Below are 23,178 nucleotides of genomic sequence, written 5' to 3'. Positions count from 1 at the left end.
ACTGATCCACGGATATCCAAATAAATACATGTTTGAGTATCCGTGCTGCTGATCAAACATTATTGGCAAAATTACAGTGACTATATATACCGCCCCATATATATAGTTCTATAATATATAGTCACTGTATGCAAAATAAGATTGCAGCGCCACGATGAGCAGTTGCGGAACTATAGTATGGCTGTATGACAGACAAGGTTGTTATTGTTTTTATAACCTTAAAAGCTAATATTCCATAATCGTCTTTCGAGTTTGAGATCTGATCCGTGCTTTGTTGATTAAAAGTAGTAGTGAATAAGAATATAAAGCGGAGATAAAAGAAACCATTGGGTCCATAAGAAAAGAATACCAGAAAATTTATACATTTATTTACAGTGCCAAATTGTATTTTTTCAAAATAAAACAATAAATAACTATGTACAAGAGGTTTTCAGATTTTCACCATATCCCTTAATATCGTGCATGTTCGTGTTTCTAAACCCTAACACGATATCGCCCTTGATAAGATGTCTGTATGAACTCTTTGGGTTCGCACTGTTAGCTTTCTTCATCCAAGGTGGCATTCTACCGAAATTTGCGTACTTGAATTTCAACTTCACTTCACCACTCGGTAAAATTTCGTTCTCACCTTCCGCATCACCAACTCCATTCGTGTTTTCTTCGATTCGATTTCCTAAAAATAAAATTAAGATGAAATTCAGTCTTAGACTAAGTATTGTCACTTTTTTATTTGACAGTAAATTCTCTGATAGGTTATGTTCATCCCATTCAAAAAATTCTCACCAAATTGATCGTAACCAGCATTGTCTAGTCCCCCTTCGCCATTTTTCCTCAGATCAGCCGGACTATCTGTTTTATTAATAAATATGCTTTCATTAATATTACTAAACCTCACACTCTTTCTTCGTTGTAATTTCGATTCATTGTCTTTTTTTATAATAGGGGTGCAAACTATGTTCAACATAAGGCTATCATCACAAACCGGCAATTCTTCTCCCAAGGATAGGCCTTTATCGTCATCTTTAAGGTCGAGACCTGGGTTGATGATTCCCAAGTTTTTTTCCTTTTTTTTGTCCCGCCTAACTTCGTATTTGTTGTTTTCTGATTGAGTGTCTCGATATATCTGAAAATTATTCTAGTTTGAACAAATTGCAAGAAAAAAACGATAACTTCTAAACAAATGGAAAAGTGTTTATTGTAATAATATCTTCTCTTAATTTTAAATCGAAGCTGGATAAGTTTGCGAAAAATCTCAAGACTCCTCAAGTAAAAATATTAACAGTAAAATACCAAACAACTTTTAAATTTCAATATTTTTCCTGAAAACTACAATCGTTCAAATACATTGAAAATTATACCTCATTCGTTTTACCAACAATGCTATTTTCTGTAACAAAGGACTCAACTTCCTCTCTTGCCCTTGCTTCATCTTCAAACTTTTGTTCATCTTTGTAATTTTCATCAAATGCTGAGTTTTCAACAACATTCGTGAGATGCTCTTTTTTCTTTTTTGATTTTTTCGATTTTTTTCTCTCTGGAGTTTCGCAAACATCAGACTCATCTTTGGGTTGATGCAATACCTCAATTGTGGAATTTTCTTCTACGGATAGATTGGCCTTTGACTTCTTCTTCTTCATTTTCTTCTCAATGTTACCTAGAATTGTTACAGTTGTTAGTAGGTCTCATCAAAAAATGAAAAATCAAACTACTGACTTTGTAAAGATGTGTTTACCACTACAGCCTGTTCTCTACTTTCAACGATAGTACTTTCAACAGAATTTTCTGTTTCCTCAACAATAGCATCTAAATGGCGTTTTTCAAGAATTATTTCATTGTATAACGGAGCGAATGCTGGATTGGCTAAACCATTCTTCTCATCAATCTCATCACTGCAATTTTTGGATTGTTTTTTACGTTTACTTTTTTTTGAATCTTTGTCGGGAGTTTGAACTATTTTTGCTTCGTCCTGAAGTGAATGAAGATCTTCAAAATTTTTAAATTTTTTCGTCACAGGTGTGAAAGCAATATCTATTTCTGACTCAGATTTTCTCTTCTTTCCTTTTTTAGCATGAACAAATGTAAAAGTAATATGGAATTAATTTATAATACCAATCATCGTAAACCATAAACTTAAGCAAATGTAGAAAAAAATTAAATATATACTGATAATCTGTAACTTACTTTCATCAACAATAGTATCATCCGCACCATCGTTTTCGTCTCGACTTGTTTTATTTTTTTTATTTTTTACTTGGGGGCTATTATTTTCAACTTCAATATTACTCTCATTACCATCTGAGACAAAAGACACAAATGAAGGTTTAAGATTTTTATCCTTTTTCTTCTTTTTCCGTATCACTTCATCATTACTCACATTGGAGATACCTAATCCATTCGTTTTCATTTTTTTAATTGTTTTTGTGTCCTCATCTTCATCAATACTTCCTGCATCATTTTTTTTCTTACGTTTCTTATCCATTTTTGAGACATCTTCATTCAATTGTTCTTTTATTTCACTGCCTTCAACACCTCCGCTGACAAAAGTCATAAATGAAGACTGTTTTTTATTATTATCAGAATTAAAACCAAATCCAAAAACTGATTTTTTGGAATTGGATGATTTATCTTCAGTTTTTTCTTCATTATATTTGGTGATTCCAAACTTCAATGGCGCTTTTTTGACAATAGTCTCAGTTGCTTTTACGAAGGATGAATAATCAGTTTTACGATCACATTCATCCCCATTATAACGGTCATATCCTAAACCAAAACAAGGTTTTCGGAAATTATCAACATGATCTTTCTTTCCTTTTTTTTTATCTCTTTTATTGCAATTTTCTGACACATCCTCGTCTCCTACTCTTTCTTCTTTTTGAGTAAACCCAAAACCAAAATTTGTTCTCCCTGAATCCGATTCTGAATCGTCATTCTTTGAACTTCCTACAGGCATACTTTTCTTGAAAGTTGGTAATTTATTCTTGAAATAATCCAGCATATTCCCACCATTAAGTGTGACAACACCAAAACTCTTATCTGCTTGGTTTTCCTTTTCATTGAAGTTTTCCTCCTCAATACTTTGAGACTTTGATGATAAGTCTTCCAAACTTTTTTTGCCAAAGATATTGGCTAAATCTTTCTCACTGTATCTAGATAAATCTTTGCCTCTGGTAAATTTATGATAGTGTACTCTGGCTTTCGATACTTGGGACTTTTTTTCCAAAGATTCAACTTTCAGTTCCTTGCTATTTTCAGCTCCTTTACAGTCTTTTGGACCAACCAATGTATTCAGCAACTCCGTAAAATTAGATTCATGTTCTGTCCACTGATCATCTCTGTCTTTATAACCCATGCCTGATAAATAAAAAAAATGGATAAGAACCTGAAGGTAATTATGCAGTGTAGAGAGAACCGTGCCAGGTCGGTGAAAAAAATCGTACTCACAGATTCCGGGTCCCAGATTACGAAAATGAAAACGAGAAGTCTGCAATTCTCTTAGTTTTCCCAAAAAAAAATGAGAAAGTTTCCTTCTGGAACGTGAGGTTAGTGATAGTTATAGTTTGTTTTCTCCTTTTTTCTTAATCAATACTCATTGGAAATGTTCGATTTAGGTAATCTCAATCATTTCCAGTCAAAAAAAGGCTTTCATTTAGCCGAAAACGATGATTTTATATATTGTTTACATCCGTATGAGTCGTCATTGCCGCCATGATATTTCAACATACGAACTGTCAAACATTGCAAACTATGCAACGTTGCCAATAGTACATATGTGTAGTTAAATTGAAGAAATTAGTTAGAATATTGCTTGGGAGAATATGTTTTTAGTTCTTATACAATATTTTCACGCATTGGCATATCAAATTATTATAGAGCTGCACAATCCCTATAACCACCTAACCCTTCCATTAGGAAAGGTTAGATTAGGTTTAAGGGTTTTGTCATGGTGTTTTTTCAAGGATCATTTTTGAAAACGCGGTCAAATTCGTAATGGCAAAATGAATCGAGTCTTTTCAGAGTTTCCTACACCAAAAAAGTATCATTTTAAAGATATTAATAACATGAACCATTCAGGAATAACGACCAGTACCTATCATAATCAAACTTCTAAAGTTCCCTTTAACCCTGGTAAAAAAAGACACTGGAAAAAGCATTAAGCAATGTGACTCAAAATTTTATTAGTTAACTGGCAGCTTACCATAGATTAGCATAGGTTATCTATGCAGCTAACGCATATGGAATAGTGAACAAAGATATGCTTTTCCTATCCCAACAGTTCGAAAGGAATTTGCTGACCAACCAGTTTGAGACTTGGCAACGTTGCATAGGAACAGTTAGTAGCTCGAAACATCAAAGAGTAACCAACAAGAGGATGCACTCTGTCATTTTGGCCGGTTGGGTTTCAATGACCTTGAGGGAATACTCATAATTCGATATTCGAACTATTTTGAAAGAAGTCGCATTATTTTCATAAACGGAAATTGATTCGTTTCCGACAGGATACGAAAACGAAAGCCGATATCTGCCGATATTCGTTCGGTTCGCAACTCGCAATTTGATTGGACGCCCAGATTCTCCATTTGACTGCGGATGATTCTGTTCGCAGTATTCTGGCGCGTATCGTGTCCCCACTCCAAGGTTAAAATTCCATGAGTCAGATTTCGCCTTGTAAATTGACAGAGTGAAACCTCTTGTTGGTTACTCTTTGGAAACATCATGGCGGCCACGATGGTTCACAACGGATGTAAACAAAGTATAAAATCGTCGTTTGCGACGAATTAAAGGCATTTTTTTGGCAGGATGATCTTGAATGTTGATGAATTTAACATTTCCAACGAGTATTTATTAAAAAAATAGAAGAAAACTAGCTCTAACTATATATAACCTTACCTTCCAGAGGGGAAACTTTTCCATTTTTTTTTGGAAAAACTGAAAGGATTGCGGAATTCTCGTTTTCATTTTCGTAATCTGGGACCCGGAATCTGTGAGTACGATTTTTTTCACCGACCTAGCACGGTTCTCTCTACACTGCATAATTACCTCTGGAAGACAACAAACATTATAAAAGCTTTACAACAATTTCATTAGAATTTATTACTTTCGCTCCAATCTTTTCCTCTTGGATTTAACGACCATTTTTGTTTCCTTTTGCGTTCAGACATCATTTTGGTACACAGAATTTTTCAATTAAAGTATAACATTAATTCAATTCCAACTCGAAGCCATACAGTCTTTCCCTCAAAAAGCGAGGTTTCGATAAGTGAGGTTAGCAAAACCTAACCTAAGACAGTGACACTTGTCCATAGAAATAATCTTTTCTTTCTTTCTCGATAGGTTTCTAACGATTGCGGTACTCAAATCGAAAAGATATATTATGTTTTGATTTGGACCTTCTATAAATAATAAAACTTATGTATCTTTGCTGTAATAGTATAGGTTATTAGATCTCAGGAGAAGTAGAGACTGTGGATAGATAGTGCTGCCACCAGGCCTACCTCATGGCTGCTACAAGTTTTGTTTAACATTTACTCCATACCATATTTGAAAAATAGTTTTTATTACATATTATGAATTAGTCATTGATTCTCAAGAATTTTTTCGTGACCCCAAAATATAACCTTCTTCAAAATCAGTCTCTTGAATTGTGATTGTTTTAAAAAATCCTCCTTATGTTTCAATATGAATTTATTTGGACCTATTGAAACTTGACGTTCATATTTGAATCTATTGATTGCATTGCGTCTGAAGGAGGGTTAATACATAAATAATATCAAAAGCGTTGTGTACAACGAGATCCAACACGTGGTTATAATATAAGAATAATTCAGCTGCACTGTTTAGAACCCTGCTATCTCGGAAATCTCGCGTTTTTAACAGATGGAAGAACTAATTTGCGGCTATTTTTACACAGGCAGCCATATATCATCATATACCAAAAAAAAGTAGCCATAAATTGATATCACAAAAATCCGTGTAAGCAATGAACGTATACATAGATCAAAATATTACCTGCTTACAGCTCACACCTGTCTGCGAGGTAGTTGCGGCCGAGTGTGCAACGGCACCTATGGATTTTAGGATTCTTTACATGTATTGTTATGCTGTGGATGATATTTTATTTTAAAACGAAGTGAACGAAATATTGATTTGCATTAATTTAATTAAAATTACTTGGGGCTACTTTCGACAGGCTGCGGTGTTATCCGTGTATTCTCCCGTCCATAAACTTATGTAAAAATGTGTGTTTGACTAAATACGTAATGAACGTAGTGATTTTGCAGCGGGATCTCGTACTATCAATAAAATCTTCAAAATGAGGTATCTCTCATCACTCATCACTATTCAAAATCAATGGGTTGATGCTCGTGTACATTCTCCAGCGCGGTGGCGTTTTTTTTTATTTTGAAGCTAATAATTCAAGAATAACGGAAAAAATATAATTTGACAGTTTTAGCAAGCCGAAACGATAAAAATTAGCCATAAAGGTCACAAAAATCAGTTTTTTTGAATTATCTCCTCCCCTGGGCTTCAACTCTTTTTCGCATTCATTATAAAAGTTGTAGAGCATAGCATTTTCTAAAAATTTTGTCCTAAGCAATTTTTTCTACGTTCAAACGTTTTTGAAATATATGGCGATTAATTCGAGGTGTTAAGCGATACATGCTGAAGCGAAAATTCACTCGTTGGTACATTCTAAGGTACAGTCAGAGACAATACTAAAATTTTCGTGACTAATTTCGAAATTGTCATTTTAGAAATACCTTGTCATTTTGACAATTGGATGAATGTAGATTAGACTGGGATTCTACATTGACCTTGCCCTTTCGCATGTGTAGCTAAGCTCCTCGCCCTTATCGACCTCTAACTCGAGAACGGTTGAGAGTATGTAAAATTGCTTCAGACAAAAGTTGTGTAGAATTTTATTATCTACAACTTTCATAATGAATACAGAAACGATTAGAGGTACAGGAAGGGAATATTCGAAAAAAAAAGCATTTTATCTAAGTGTCAGATTAAGAAAACCCCCCCTGATTAATGTCAGATTAATGGATCAACACGTCTACAGCACCGAGATTAACCATCTGTATGTAAACCTGACACGATCGAGTATGTACAAGTAACGATTTTTTTTACATTTTCAAAACACCGCTGTGACCTTGCGTCACGTCCAAATTATCAGTCCCTTGAAAAAAAACTTCCTTTGGGTCCAATTAACTGAATTAACATATCCTACAAACATCTGACACGCTGGAAAAATATTTTTTGTACCATTTTTAACTCTTTGCCAGTCCTACCGCGCAAACTGTCAGATAAGCATGAATTCATTATCAGAGACACGTGGGACATACAGTATCTTAATCTGGCACGCTCGAGTATGTACACCTGATGATTTTTTTTTCATCTTTGAGACCCTGCAGACGCTTTCCCCACCGCTGAAAGTGCATAAAATAGAACTTTTTTTTCTCTACCATCTAATCTTCAAAATCCACTAGGTCTCTACGACGCTCGAGTAAATCCCAATTTAGCATCGTCGGCTCCCCAACTACTAATAGCTGAACACCTTCCTCTGATATTTTCGCTTTGAGGGAAAGTAATTGAAATTGGGAAGAGGAACAACGAAACAATAACATTTCTGAATGAAATTGTCTTTTCAGTGTATAATTTTTAATGAAATTCGAAGACTGAAAAGTTATGGTTGAATATCGAAAAGGGTTGTCGATTCCACCCCTCTCTGACTATATGTGGGATGAGTGAGACAGTTAGTTTCAGGTGCATCTCAATTCGACAAATACCTCTTCAAAATTTTATTTGTTAATCATACCCTGCATAGCGGTCGAAATGAATCTATTTGTTATTTTTGGGTAAAAGTACGTCCATACAAATGATTAAACTTTTTATGTGGAAAAACTCAACAAAACTACACTTTTATGGATGAGGAGGATACACATTGAAAATGGAATTTTCTCATTAGAGTCAATTTCAATCGAACAAGTTATATAATAGATTATTAGAAAAAAGACTTTTCAAAATCCTGAAGGTGAGCCTTTTTATTCAACAGAAGGTAGAACTGGTCAAAATGAAGCGTTTCACCAATACAAAACTTTAAAAATGTTGAAAATTATTTTTGAAATAGATCCTAATACGACCCTAGACCGTTTGTTAGCTGAATAATCGCAAAGCATTGGGAAAAACTTATCTCCTGATTCGTCCATGTGCCGAATTGTTCTCATTATTTTTGAGTAGCTCACAAGATTTTATGAAATGGCTCATTTCGATACCAACTGACAGAAGAAATTCTTGCACTAATTTACGCAGGAGCAAATCGTTTATTTCATTTTTTTAATTGTTTATTTCATTTTTTTGATTGATTTTGTTTGAGAGATTGGGAGTGAAAACCCTAAAAAGTTTCAGAATATTATCGTGTTGTTCATTGACATCATTTTCGACCCTCAGCAAGTGACAATAACTCGTCCTTGTAGTTTAGATTACCCAACAACACTTACGCTCGAAATTTGAATTTCATTTGGTTTTTTTTACAGTTTCTCAGGCAACTTTTCCAATTTTTTTTTTCGTTAAAACCTTCTACAAAGTAGGTATAAGGAGATTTAAAAGAAATGAATAAAATCGGTTCAGCCGTTTTTACGTAATGCGATGACAACGCAAAACCGTGCTCCATTTTTATTTATAATGCTTCATAAAACCTATACTGGTGTAAACATCAACATCATGTCTCTTGCAAATTGAGGCTAACAAATTATATTTTTTCAGTGACCCTGGCGATTCAGACTGCGATTCAGTCGATACATATCTTCCCAACAACAGAGGTTCATCATTTGACGGAAGAAGGTATAGTAAACACCATCTTTTCGAATGAAAGATTTATTGACGGATTAAATTTTTCAACAGATTCGACAATTTGAGCCGATCAAGCACATCCTCCAGCAATCTAGGAAAGGAGGCGTCATTTACCTGAGTAGCGCAGAATCTCTGCCGAACATTTTCTTGGTTCTTCTATCGCAGAGATGGACAAGATGAAGGCACAGATGACGCGAGAGAAGCCGTGACGGAATTTGTCTGATGGAACCATCATTATCGGATGTGATAAAGAAATTGTACTGTATAAAAGTATGAAGGTTATAACCTCAGACCTCTTTAGAGTTCGACAGAAAGATTCAAAATTTTATTATTTATTATGTATCATTTTAATATTGTAATTTTTGTATATATTTCACAGAAAGGTCGTTCGTACATGAGAATCGGTGGAGGAGATTTGTCAATTTGTATGACGAGAATGTATTTAGCATTTCTTCATGAAGTATATTTGTATATAATGCATCGCGAAATGGACTTCTGTTGTATCGTCCACCAATGTGGCGTTTGTTATTCTCATCACTATTTAGAGGGCTCATTTTAAGAAGTCGTCTATAGTGCCTTTTATGAAGGAGTTGTTCATATGAATTTTAGTTAAATATATTGTATAGAAAATATGTATATGTATGTGTGCTAGCTTTTTATACCTGTATATTTACCATGTAAGTTATTAATAAACGCTCCTGTTCAAGGAGAATAGAGGAACCTCTCGTGAACTCAAATTTATTAATTACTAGCTCACCCAGCAGACGTTTTTCTGCCTCAGTCGCATAATATTTAGTTATTGGAAGTAAAATTGAAGACGTAAAAGTTGAGTTAGAATAGTATGAAAAGTGGAAAAAGCTTCTTTTTTAATTTCATTAAGAAATGCACCTTCATCTCAGAATAATTTTTTCGTTTTGATTTTTAATTGGAATACTTTCAATTTTCAATTCAGTATTCCGAGTTTAACCCTCTAATGCCCAAGTTTTTTTTCCTTTTTTATAATTATTTCCGTATAGTTTCAAATTAGCTTATGTAATCTACATCTTTTTTTCGCAAATAGTTAACTGATTTACATTAACACCTGTTCTCACAAAATGAACCTATACTGAAGGCGGACATGGGCAGAATAATTTTGTATCCACTTATATGCAACCAGTCCCAAGGCGGACTTGGGTATTAGAGGGTTAAGTTGAGGTTTGCCACTCTGAATTCAACCGCTCAACAAGTAGCTAGTGCCGTTGGAGAACGTCCATGCGCCGAGTTCAGATCCAGAGGTAAGACAGCACTCCGTACCTCACTTAGGAACCTCAGTTGCAACCCTTTATCCTATTTAATTCTACCACTCCTGGCAGTACGATTTCTGGCCGGCGTGCAAACACGATGGAAACAGAAACCACAGTACAGAACCGTTTCCCAACGCCGCGCTTTCTTTCCCCCAACCTGCAATACCGTAGTCTTGACTGGCGCACGAATCCGTAACACCCGTGGCGCGTTTGAGATCGGATCCCCCTTTTTCTTTCCGTCCGATTCGCTCCGTGAATTCACTTCCTTTGCATATTGCTTTTTTTATTTCATTTCGAAAAAACCTCCTGAGTTATGTGAAGTAGACTGTTTCTATTCCACCATTTGTACTGCGCTTTTCACTCGACTGATTTTATAATAGTGCCGTTGTGTTCCTTATTGTGAGTCAAAGAATAAAATTTTTGAACTTTGATATTGACGAATGAAAGTGAAAACGCCTCTAGAGGAAGGCAATGAATAATAATAAGAATTAATTCAGATACATACCACTGAATAAGAGGAAATATGGGACATATGCTATTGTCTTCGTCTGGGTTCCAAACTGGGTCTTCGTCCTGTTCCATTCTGGGTGGCTCTCTGAGATTCTTCATAGTACTCAGTATAGCACGTGCCAGTATTGAATAAGTTTCCGTCAATTCCAAACTTATTACTCCATCGTAGAAGAAGCTATGTTGCTCTGACGAAGTCAAACGAGACCGAAAACATTGTCAGCATCTGCTTCTCTTCGATGGAGCGTGTACTCTATTTTTGGTGGCTCTGACGATGGCATATTGGCTAGCTCATTCAGATCGTAGATATTCGTATCGGCGGGTGGTATGAATCTGAATTAATTCTTATCTGATATTGACTTTCACTGGTTATCGTTAACACCCCAGATAACACTAAACCTTGTTTTCGACTAGAAGCGACCAGGGTAGGTTTGCTATGTTCCCCTCTAAAGAATAGCTGTCGCTCGATATACCTCGAGGAAACGTCTTTGGAATAGTTTATCCAAAATCGACTTATTAGTACATATTAGTGCTCTGTGGCTGCCACAACCATTTCCATTGTTTATCCAGTGAATTCTTGAAGACTCTTAACGTTCCGAAATACGAGGAAAAGTGTGTCGAATTGAGAGGGAAGATGTAGGGCAACCTATCTCTTTCTAAATTCTAGCAGTCGTCTCACTTGAACGTCCTGGGTTGTTGGTTGGCATCGTTGGTTGAGTTATGTGGTACTGATCCACGGATATCCAAATAAACACATGTTTGAGTATCCGTGGTGCTGATCAAAGATTATTGGCGTTGCAAAATTACAGTGACTATATACCCCCGTATATAGTCACTGTATGCAAAATGAAATTGTAGCGCCACGATGAGCAGTTACGGAACTATAGTATGGCTGTATGACAGACAAGGTTGTTATTGTTTTTATAACCTTAAAAGCTGATATTCCTTAATGGTTTTTAGAGTTTGAGTTCTGATCCGTGTTTTGTTGATTAAAAGTAGTGGTAAGGCGGAGATAAAAGAAACCATTGGGTCCATAAGAAAAAAATTCTGGAAAATTTATACATTTATTTACAGTGCCAAATTGTATTTTTTCAAAATAAAACAATAAATAACTATGTACAGGAGGTTTTCAGATTTTCACCATATCCCTTAATATCGTGCATGTTCGTGTTTCTAAACCCCAACACGATATCGCCCTTGATAAGATGTCTGTATGAACTCTTTGGGTTCGCACTGTTAGCTTTCTTCATCCAAGGTGGCATTCTACCGAAATTTGCGTACTTGAATTTCAACTTCACTTCACCACTCGGTAAAATTTCGTTCTCACCTGCCGGATCACCAACTTCGCCCACCATCACCTGCATTTTTGCTTCATTTAAATCGTTTTCTACTTCCGCCTGGTAATCGTCAAGTTGTTTGCTCAATGTATCTATGTTTTCTTCGATTCGATTTCCTAAAAAAAAAAATAAGATGAAACCCAGTCTTAGACTAAGTATCGTCACTTGTTTATTTGACAGTAAATTCTCTGACAGGTTAAGTTCATCTCATTCAAAAAATTCTCACCAAATTGATCGTAACCAGCATTGTCTAGTCCCCCTTCGCCATTTTTCCTCAGATCAGCCGGACTATCTGTTTTATTAATAAATATGCTTTCATTAATATTACTAAACCTCACACTCTTTCTTCGTTGTAATTTCGACTCATTGTCTTTTTTTATAATAGGGGTGCAAACTATGTTCAACATAAGGCTATCATCACAAACCGGCAATTCTTCTTTCAATGAAAGGCTCTTATCGTCATCTGTGAGGTCAAGACCTGGGTTTAAGATTCCCAAGTTTTTTTCATTTTTTTTGCCTCGCCTAACTTCGTATTTATTCAGTTGACTGTCTTGATATATCTGAAAATTATTCTAGTTTGAACAAATTGTAAGAAAAAAATGATAACTTCTAAACAAATGGAAAAGTGTTTATTGTAATAATATCTTCTCTTAATTTTAAATCGATGCTAGATAAATTTGCGAGAAATCTCAAGACTCCTCAAGTAAAAATATTAAGGAATAACATATACAAGGAATTTGAACAGTAAAATACCAAACAACTTTTAAATTTCAATATTTTTCCTGAAAACTACAATCGTTCAAATACATTGAAAATTATACCTCATTCATTTTACTTTTTTTCTTCTTCTCTTTCGTTTTACCAACAATGCTATTTTCTGTAACAAAGGACTCAACTTCCACTCTTGCCCTTGCTTCATCTTCAAACTTTTGTTCATCTTTGTAATTTTCATCAAATGCTGAGTTTTCAACACCATTCGTGAGATGCTCTTTTTTCTTTTTTGATTTTTTCGATTTTTTTCTCTCTGGAGTTTCGCAAACATCAGACTCATCTTTGGGTTGATGCAATACCTCAATTGTGGAATTTTCTTCTATGGATAGATTGGCCTTTGACTTCTTCTTCTTCATTTTCTTCTCAGTGTTACCTAGAATTGTTACAGTTGTTAGTAGGTCTCATCAAAAAATAAAAAACTACTGACTTTGTAAAGATGTGTTTACCACTACAGCCTGTTCTCTACTTTCAACAATAGTACTTTCAACAGAATTTTCTGTTTCCTCAACAATGGCATCTAAATGGTGTTTTTCAAGAATTATTTCATTGTATAAAGGATCGAATGCTGGATTGGCTAAACCATTCTTCTCATCAATCTCATCACTGCAATTTTTGGATTTTTTTTTACGTTTACTTTTTTTTGAATCTTTGTCAGGAGTTTGAACTATTTTTGCTTCATCCTGAAGCGAATGAAGATCTTCAAAATTTTTAAATTTTTTCGTCACAGGTGTAAAAGCAATATCTATTTCTGACTCAGATTTTCTCTTCTTTCCTTTTTTAGCATGAACAACTGTAAAAGTAATATGGAATTAATTTATAATACCAATAATCGTAAGCCATAAACTTAAGCAAATGTAGAAAAAAATTAAATATATACTGATAATCTGTAACTTACTTTCATCAACAATAGTATCATCCGCACCATCGTTTTCGTCTCGACTTGTTTTATTTTTTTTATTTTTTACTTGGGGGCTATTATTTTCAACTTCAATATTGTTGTCAGGTTCTACTGAATCTATTACTTTATTTTTACATTTATTCTTATTTTTCTTTTTTTTAACATCAGTACTAACACTCTCATTACCATCTGAGACAAAAGACACAAATGAAGGTTTAAGATTTTTTTCCTTTTTCTTCTTTTTCCGTATTACTTCATCATTACTCTTATCGGAGATACCTAATCCATTCGTTTTCATTTTTTTAATTGTTTTTGTGTCCTCATCTTCATCAATACTTCCTGCATCACTTTTTTTCTTACGTTTCTTATCCATTTTTGAGACATCTTCATTCAATTGTTCTTTTATTTCACTGCCTTCAACATCTCCGCTGACAAAAGTCATAAATGAAGACTGTTTTTTATTATTATCAGAATTAAAACCAAATCCAAAAACTGATTTTTTGGAATTGGATGATTTATCTTCAGTATTTTTATCCCCATTATATTTGGTGATTCCAAACTTCAATGGCGCTTTTTTGACAATAGTCTCAGTTGCTTTTACGAAGGATGAATAATCAGTTTTACGATCACTTTCATCGCCATTATAACGGTCATATCCTAAACCAAAACAAGGTTTTCGGAAATTATCAACATGATCCTTCTTTCCTTTTTTTTTATCTCTTTTATTGCAGTTTTCTGACACATCCTCTTCTCCTACATTTTCATCTTTTTGAGTGAACCCAAAACCAAAATTTGTTCTCCCTGAATCCGACTCAGAATCATCATTCTTTGAACTTCCTATAGCCATATTTTTCTTGAAAGTTGGAAGTTTATTCTTGAAATAATCCATCATACTCCCACCATTAAGTGTGACGACACCAAAAGTCTTATCTGTTTGATTTTCTTTTTCATTGTTATCCTCCTTAATATTTTGAGACTTTGATGATAAGTCTTCCAAACTTTTTTTGCCAAAGATATTGGCTAAATCTTTCTCACTGTATCTAGATAAATCTTTGCCTCTGGTAAATTTATGATAGTGTACTCTGGCTTTTGATACTTGCGACTTTTTTTCCAAAGATTCAACTTTCAGTTCCTTGCTACTTTCAGCTCCTTTACACTCTTTTGGACCAACCAATGTATTCAGCAACTCCGTAAAATTAGATTCATGTTCTGTCCACTGATCATCTCTGTCTTTATAACCCATGCCTGATAAATAAAAAAAATTGTATAAGAACCGATGAATGCAGAAGTCATTATAATTGTTTACCTTGTGTATCATTTTTATATGCAACTCTTATATGCTCGGTCATACCATCTTCCTTGGCACCTAGACCTTTTCCAGTACTCCAGCCCATTTTCTCCATTAATTTTTGCCCAAATTTGTTGGAATCTGGAAGACAACATATATTATAAAAACTTTACAACAATTTCATTAGAGTTGATTACTTTCGCTCCAATCTTTTCCTCTTGGATTTAACGACCATTTTTGTTTCCTTTTGCGTTCAGACATCATTTTGGTGCACAAAAGTTTTTAATTTATAACGTTAATTCAATTCCACACTTAAAGCCATACGATCTTTCCCTCGAAAAACGAGGTTTCGATAAGTGAGGTTAGCAAAACCGAACCTAAGATTATGACAGTTGTCCATAGATAATTAAAAATTCTGTATTCTTTTTCTTCTCGAAAGTTTTTTAACGGTTGCGGCACCCAAATCAAAAAGATACAAAGCGGGTTTCATAAAAATTTGATTGTCCGATCAACGATTTGACATTGACTGGATTTCTAAAACGAAACAACTGAAACCTTATTATTTCTGAATATATTGAAGAAGTAGCAATTGGGGATAATTGAATGGAAGTATGAACATCATAATTTGATGCGAGAATGATATTCTGAACGATCATGACTGAATTATCGACTGAAAACAAATTGACGTCTATTAGTCAATCAAGCGTTGATTCCCCGATCAAGCTTTATGAAACCCGGGGACAGTTTTTTGATTCGAACCTTCTCTAAGTAATAATATAATTGTGCATCTTTGCTATAAATGGTTATTAGATCTCATGAGAAGTAGAGACTGTGGATAGACAGTGCTGCCACCAGGCCTACCTCATGGCTGCCACAAGTTTTGTCACTTACTACCTATATTTTCATTACATATTATGACTTTGTCATTAAATCTCAAGAATTTTTTCATGACTCCGAAATATACGCTTTTTCAAAATCAGTCTTTTGAATTGTGATTGTTTAAAAAAATTCATCTTATGTTTCAAAATGAATATAATTTGAACCTATTAAAACTTGACGTTCATATAAATCAATTAGATGCATTGCGTCTGAAGGAGGGTTAATACATAAATAATATCAAAAGCGTTGTGTACAACGACATCTAACACGTGGTTTTAATACAAGAATAATTCAGCTGCACTGTTTAGAACCCTATCTCGATCTCGGATATCTCGCGTTTTTAACAGATGGCAGACCTAATTTGCGGCTATTTTTTCAAAGGCAGCCATATATCATCTTATTCGAAAAAAAATTTGCCATAAATTGATATCACAAACATTCGTGTACGCCATGAACGTATAAATAGATCAAAATATTACCTGCTTCATAGACTAATAATTATTATTATTAGTCTATGACCTGCTTACACCTGTCTCCGAGGTAGTTACGGCCGAGTGTGCAACGGCACCTATGGATTTTAGGATTCTTTACATGTATTGCTATGCTGTGGATGATATTTTATTTCAAAACTAAGTGAACGAAATATTGATTAGCATCAATTCAATTAAAATAACTTGCCACCACTTTTGACAGGCTGCGGTGTTATCAGTGTATTCTCCTATCCATAAACTTATGTAAAAATGTGTGTTTGACTCAATACGCAATGAACGTTTAGTTATTTTGCAGTGGGATCTCGTACTATCAATAAGATCTTCAAAATGAGGTATCTCAACACCCCTAATCACTATTTAAAATCAATGGATTGATGAACGTGTACATTCTCGAGCGCTGTGGCGTTTTTTTATTTTGAAGCTAATGATTCAAGAATAACGAAAAAAATATAATTTGACAGTTTTAGCAAGCAGAAACAATAAAACTTAGCCTTTAAGGTCACAAAAATCAGTTTTTTTCAACAATTATCTCCTCCCCTAGGCTTCAACTCTTTTTCGCATTCATTATAAAAGTTGTAGAGCATAACATTATTAACATTTTCCAAAAATTTTGTCCTAAGCAATTTTTCCTAAGTTCAAACGTTTTTGAGATATATGGCGATTAATGCGAGGTGTTAAGCGATACATGCTGAAGCGAAAATTCACTCGTTGGAAAATAGTACATTCTAAGGTCCAGTCAGAGACAATACTAACATTTTCGTGACTGATTTCCAAACTGTCATTTTAGAAAACCTTGTCATTTTGACAATTGGATGAATGTAGGTTAGACTGGGATTCTACATTGACCTTGCCCTTTCGCCTTTCGCATGTGTGGCTAAGCTCCTTGCCCTTATCGACCTCTAACTCGAAAACGGTTGAGAGTATGTAAAATTGCTTCAGACAAAAGTTGTGTAGAATTTTATTATCTACAACTTTCATAATGAATACAAGGACGATTAGGGGTACAGGCAGAGGAATATTCGAGAAAAAAGCATTTTATCTAAGTGTCAGATTGAGAAAACCCCTTCTTGATTAATGTCAGATTAATGGGTCAACACATCTACAACACACCGAGATTAACCATCTGTCTGTAAATCTGACACGATCCAGTATGTACAAGTAACTTTTTTTTTACATTTTCAAAGGACCGCCTTACCTTGCGTCACGTCCAAATTGTCAGTCCCTTGAAAAGCAGCTTCCTTTGGGTCCAATTAACATATCCTGCAAAAATCTGACACGCTGTAAAATTTTTTTTTTTACTATTTTCAACTCTTCCGTACGGTCAGTCCCACCGCGCAAACTGTCAGATAAGCATGGATTCATTATCAGAGACACGTACGGCATATACAGTATCTTTATCTGACACGCTCGAGTATGTACACCTGACGATTTTTTTTTACATCTTTGAGACCCTGCAGATGCTACACCGCTGAAAGTGCATACATCATAGAACATTTTTTTCTCTACCATCTGATTTTCAAAATCCACTAGGTCTTCACGACGCTCGAGTAAGTCCCGATTTAGCATCGTCGGCTCCCCAACTACAATGAGCTGAACACCTTCCTCTGATATTTTCGCTTTGAGGGAAAGTATAGGTAATTGAGAAGAGGAACAAAATACCCATTACTCTGAAATTGTTGATAACACAGGCCAACACACATTTTGGTGCCTGCGATTTTTTAACTGTTCCTGAGTAATTTTTGGATGCAGAATGTAAAAAAGTTCTCAGATTTTGTCTATCAGATCTAGTTTTTGAGATTTTTTAAAATAATTGTGTATATAATTTACGTTATAACTGTTATAATATATAATATTACTATTGACAGTTAAAAAAAACAAAGACACATGGATTTAAGTATTTATTGCAAAAACTTAATTTACATAATTACATTAGTCACTAATCATATAAATGTTTTCTTTTATACGATTTTCTAGAATGGAGTTTACTAGGGCAGTCTCGCTGAAGGCTCCAGCAGTAGTCCGCCATCATGTGGCTATCCCATCGTCCTTCATAACGATCTTCCATAGTTTTCATATCCTGATGGAATCTTTCCCCCTGTTCTTCACTACAATCACCTAAGTTTTCTGGAAAACGATCTAGGTGGCTGTGGAGGTGTTGAACTTTTATACTCATGTTACAGCCAAGAATATTAAAATTTGAAAGCATAGTTTCCACTAATTCTACGTAATTCTCTGCTTTATGATTGCCAAGAAAATTTTGTACTACTTGAACAAATGAACTCCAAGCGTTAGATTCAGTCTCGTTCATTGATGTGGTGAATTGTGGATCTTTAACAAGTTGCCTTATTTGAGGACCATCAAATATACCAGCTTTTAGTTTTTCCGTGCTAATGCCAGGAAATTTACGTGACAAATACCCAAAACAGTTTCCATCTCGATTTAAAGCCTTCACAAATTGCTTCATTAGGCCTAGCTTGATATGCAAGGGCGGAAGTGAGATTTTTTCTCTTGAAACCAAAGGTTCGTTGATCACGTTTTGTATTCCTTGAATAATGACATCTCTTGAAGGCCAATTTTTATTCACCCAGTGCTCATTTTGAGCTCTGCTGTCCCAAGGGCACAAAAAACAAGGATATTTTGTATAACCACTCTGCTGTCCAAGGAGGAAGTTAATCATTTTTGAATCAACACAAATTGACCACTGATGTTCTTCGTATTTAATTTTTCTCGAAACTAATGCTATTCTTTCATATTCTCCCTTCATGGTAGTAGAATGACCAATAGGAATTGAGCCATATTTGTTACCGTTATGTAAAAGAACACATTTTAAACTACGTTTTGAACTTGAATATACCATTTAACCTGTAACGTGTATCTCAGAAACTAGAGCTGATAGAAAAAAATCTGGTGGCATTTTTGGAGTCAGTACATTAAAAACATCTAAAATCGGATGTTAGATTTCCGGCACCAAATTTTTTTTTCATTTTGTTGGCCTGTGTAATAGATCCTGGAAATTAGAAGTAATGATTTATCGTTATTGATCATTTCAAACTGCTCAACTTCAACAAGGCAAATATCCCCTAAGGTCCGGATAATAATTCAACATCGAGTTCTGAATTCCTCTTCGGCAGCGTGAAATAGATCCATTTAAATTGCGACCTTCAACCTCCTACAAGTTCGGTTATCTCCTATCCTCGATCTGGTTCCCATAGATGTGAATATTTAAAAATGTCATCTCAATCTAATAACTTCTTCGGAATCCTGACAAAAATTCGTAAAAAAAAAATTCCGATTAACCTTTCAATATTTACGACGTTTCCGAAATGAAATCTTGTTCTAATTTGGTTTTTGGGCCGACCGGAGCATCTACCTTGACGATTTTAGTATAAAAAGATGCAGTGCCTTGATTTTTGTATCAGTATTCACATCAGCATTCTGGTAGAATCATCGACATGTCTTTCAAAGTGAGTATTACTTTTGTAGTATTTTTTTTTAACGGTTAAGGTGTTCCTTGAGCAAACATATTTCACTTTTTACAGAAATTTGTAGGCACTATCATTTTTACGATGAAAACTCATAAAACAATACATTTCCAAATAAAATTGTCTTTTTAATGACATTCGAAGACTGAAAAGTTATGGTTTAATATCGAAAAGGGTTATCGATTTCACCCCTCTCTAACTATGAGGCATGAGTGAGATAGTTAGTTTCAGGTGCATCTCAATTCGACAAATACCTCTTCAAAATTTTATTTGCTCATCATACCCTGCATAGTGGTTGAAACGAATCAATTTGTTATTTTTGGGTAAAAGTACGTCCTACAAATGATTAGATTTTTCATGTGGAAAAACCCAACAAAACTACACTTTTATGGATGAGGGGGATACACATTGAAAATAGAATTTTCTCATTAGATTTTCAATGGAACAAGTTATATAAATTTATTAGAAAAAAGACTTTTCAAAATCCTCGTTTCTATTAGTTATACCTCATCAATTGAAATACCTAAAAATACATAAAAGTCAGATTTTGGATTCAATAAGTTCACCCATTTAATCCCTATAACAAAAAAAGGTCTAATAACAAACCCCTTCAATGAAAAGTCTATCCATTTTTGGCACGAAAAGTTAACATTGAGATTTAAAAAAAAATTCAAGCACTCTCAATCATCCCTCGTAGAGAGGCAATTAGCCATAAACTTTAAACAGATTAAACGATTTTCACAAAAGTGAAGTGAGTTTTTAAACCATGACACGGTTTTCGCTATCACAATAGCATCTAGCATCTTCAGGTGAGTGAAGAAATATTTGGTACAGAAACAAAATATATAAATATAATATAATATATGTTATATATACGGAGTAAATTTGAACGTGAGGCTTTTTATTCAACAGAAGGTAGAACTGGTCAAAATGAAGCGTTCCACCAAAAATCACTTAAACAAAACTTCGAAAATAATAAAGTTAAGAAAATATTGAAAATTACTGAAATAGATCCTTATACGACCCTAGACCGTTTTGTTAGCGGAATAATCGCAAAGCAGTGGGAAACACTCATCTCCTTATTCGACCACGTGGTTCAGGATATTGGCTCGTTGGATATTTTCGTGGTAATGAAAATGGAAACTTAGTATTGCCGAATTGTTCTCATAATTTTTTAGTAACTTACATGATTTTATGAAATGGCTCTTTTCGATACCAATTGACAAAAGAGACTTAGGACACAAGTGTAAAAAATAGAATAATACTTCAAAATCCCACCAGTAAAATTCGTCTAAATTGTTCACGAATTTTTTCACAATGGCCATCACAATCTTCTTGTTCGAACATTCCAACAATCGTCGTAAAAATGGGATGAAATCGGAAAACATCATAGCACTTTTTCAACATAACTAACATAAGCACTTTCAAGAAACTGTCTCGAGTTTCTACATTTTTTCTTCACCCTAAATTGCACTATACAACAGTTATGATTCTCTCAAAAGTGACCCGATGCATCTAATCCGATGAACTTGGTACTGAACCATTCATTGTCCAGCCAAATGTTTATGTTTTGCTTCGTTTTTGCGATGCCGGAGTCACCTTCCACAGTCCCGTACCTGAAATTCAATGAAATTTTGTCGAACTTCTAGGGGTTGTATCTCAGCCATCTTGGAAATTTTATGTAGACAATTTTTGGTTGAAAGACTCATTTTGAAAACACCCTGTATAATATAACATATTATCTACCCCTAGATTTCGAAGTTATTTATTTTTTCCTTCTTTTAATATTCAAATGTCATGGATATTTTTTTGTTCTGTTTATTTCATGTTTTGAATAAGTTTTTTGCAAACATTTTGTCTATTAATTCCGCATCATAACTGTTATTTACCGCGATCTGTCTCATTATGTTTGATTCTTCAGTATCTAAAGTTACTTTTCGAGAGAGGAATATTTAGTATTTACGAATTATGCCTGAAAAGCTGCCTAGTTGAAAAAATTATCTTCTATTATCTTTATTTGCTGCCTTACTTTATACTAACTTCAACCAATGAAAGAGGTCAAATTAGATTGAACACCTGGAAAGCTTGTCCTGAAATGAATAATTGAGAATGAAAACTGAAAATGAAAAACCAATTAAAGCGAAAATTTTCGAAATCCATTCGAAAAGATCCAAAACCCCCTTAGTTCCAACGAAACAAACAGATATCTAGTCTTGTTCTGTGAAATCCCATCCCAATAGGTAAACCAATCAGGTAGTAAGGTCAACATTTTTTTAGGTATTCGCCCTAGTCGCCTTGATGGCTGTAGCTAACGCTGCTGTGGTTCCTAATGTCCACCTCATCTCCGAAGAAGCCCCAGCCCATTACAACTTTGGATACACCGTTAACGACCCATCGACTGGCGACAACAAGCACCAGGAGGAGACACGCAACGGTGATGCCGTCCAAGGAAGCTACTCCTTGGTCGAAGCTGACGGTACCAGACGTATTGTTGAATACACTGCTGATGATGTTAACGGATTCAACGCTGTAGTGCACAAAGAACCAGCTGTAGCTGCCCCTGCTGCCCACCATGTAATCGCCACACCTGCTGTGCACCACGTTGCTACCGCTCCAGTTGCACACCATGTCGTAGCTACCCCAGTCGCCCACCATGTTGCTACCGCACCCCTTGTTTCCGCTAGAGTAGCCACTCTTCCATCAGTTACCAGCTACTCCGGATTGTACTCCCCATTCCACTCCTACAACCACCCTGTATACACCCCATACCACCACGTCAACAACTACGTATTCTAAGATGTGTGTTTTGACTCGTTGTTAATTTTGGCTGATGATGTTTTCGTGTGTACAGTTAATAAATGAAGTTGATTTTATTACAAAATGTATTTCTTTGTTTTACCTTTTTGTACCTTTTCTTTATGTTTGCACAATTTAAGAGTTTGATGAAAGAAGCTTCACAAGAAAACGGAACGGAACAGATTTTATAAAGTGCTGCATTTGCACATGTTTAAATTTCATTTGTGGTCTTCAGACAGAAGGTTTTGATGTTTGCAGGAATTGAAAGTGAATTGAATCGACAAAATTACACAATGTGTCGATTTGAAAATGTACCACACCTTCAATATCTCGGCTACCATGCTCAAGCAAAATCAGAAAAAATACAAAAATATTTCAAGTTTGTTTCGTAGGGGTACATTTTATAGGGTTGGCTCCAATCAATTTGAGTCAACCCTGTGAGCGCGATGAGAGTATCCCCTACTTTAATAGGAAGGGGAGTTAAATGACATCTTGATTTGAAGGTAATACGGTTGCCTCTTCAAAAATATTATACTTTGACCTTTTCTGTTAGTACTTACGAAAAATTGAAAAAAGTGTAGAATATTTACAAT

At 34.8% G+C, this 23,178-nt stretch overlaps 2 protein-coding genes and 1 long non-coding RNA gene across 7 annotated transcripts; 2 read left to right on the top strand and 1 right to left on the bottom strand.

The window, feature by feature from the left end:
* Positions 1–351: 351 nt before the first annotated feature.
* LOC123319758 (SART-1 family protein DOT2-like) lies at positions 352–15,318 on the bottom strand. 5 transcript variants are annotated; one of them, XM_044906673.1, is made up of 8 exons: positions 15,135–15,318; positions 14,956–15,078; positions 13,647–14,894; positions 13,179–13,541; positions 12,802–13,124; positions 12,207–12,540; positions 11,971–12,096; positions 352–628 (listed from the first exon to the last, which is right to left on the bottom strand). In XM_044906673.1, exons 1-8 carry the CDS (start codon positions 15,199–15,201, stop codon positions 414–416), a joined length of 2,799 nt encoding a protein of 932 aa, XP_044762608.1. In that variant the 5' UTR covers positions 15,202–15,318; the 3' UTR covers positions 352–413. The 5 variants fall into 5 exon arrangements, with proteins under 5 accessions (XP_044762608.1, XP_044762610.1, XP_044762613.1 ...); XM_044906674.1 differs by lacking the exon at positions 352–628 and having other exon boundaries at positions 11,694–12,096; positions 13,647–14,179; positions 14,216–14,894; XM_044906676.1 differs by lacking the exon at positions 352–628 and adding an exon at positions 11,694–11,906 and having other exon boundaries at positions 15,135–15,317.
* LOC123319762 lies at positions 8,716–9,326 on the top strand. Its single transcript, XR_006538644.1, has 2 exons — positions 8,716–8,844; positions 8,905–9,326. It is a non-coding gene; the product is annotated as an uncharacterized LOC123319762 (long non-coding RNA).
* Positions 15,319–19,613: 4,295 nt separating the features above from the next.
* On the top strand, positions 19,614–22,670 carry LOC123319761 (larval cuticle protein A2B-like). The gene is made up of 2 exons (XM_044906684.1): positions 19,614–19,771; positions 22,067–22,670. The coding sequence occupies exons 1-2, from the start codon at positions 19,760–19,762 to the stop codon at positions 22,583–22,585; spliced, it is 531 nt and encodes a 176-aa protein (XP_044762619.1). The 5' UTR covers positions 19,614–19,759; the 3' UTR covers positions 22,586–22,670.
* Positions 22,671–23,178: the final 508 nt, after the last annotated feature.

This window comes from Coccinella septempunctata, chromosome 9 (genome assembly GCF_907165205.1).
Source record: "Coccinella septempunctata chromosome 9, icCocSept1.1, whole genome shotgun sequence".
Taxonomy (NCBI): domain Eukaryota; kingdom Metazoa; phylum Arthropoda; class Insecta; order Coleoptera; family Coccinellidae; genus Coccinella; species Coccinella septempunctata.
Note: the sequence above shows the minus strand (reverse complement) of the source record. Positions and strands in the feature narration are given on the sequence as shown.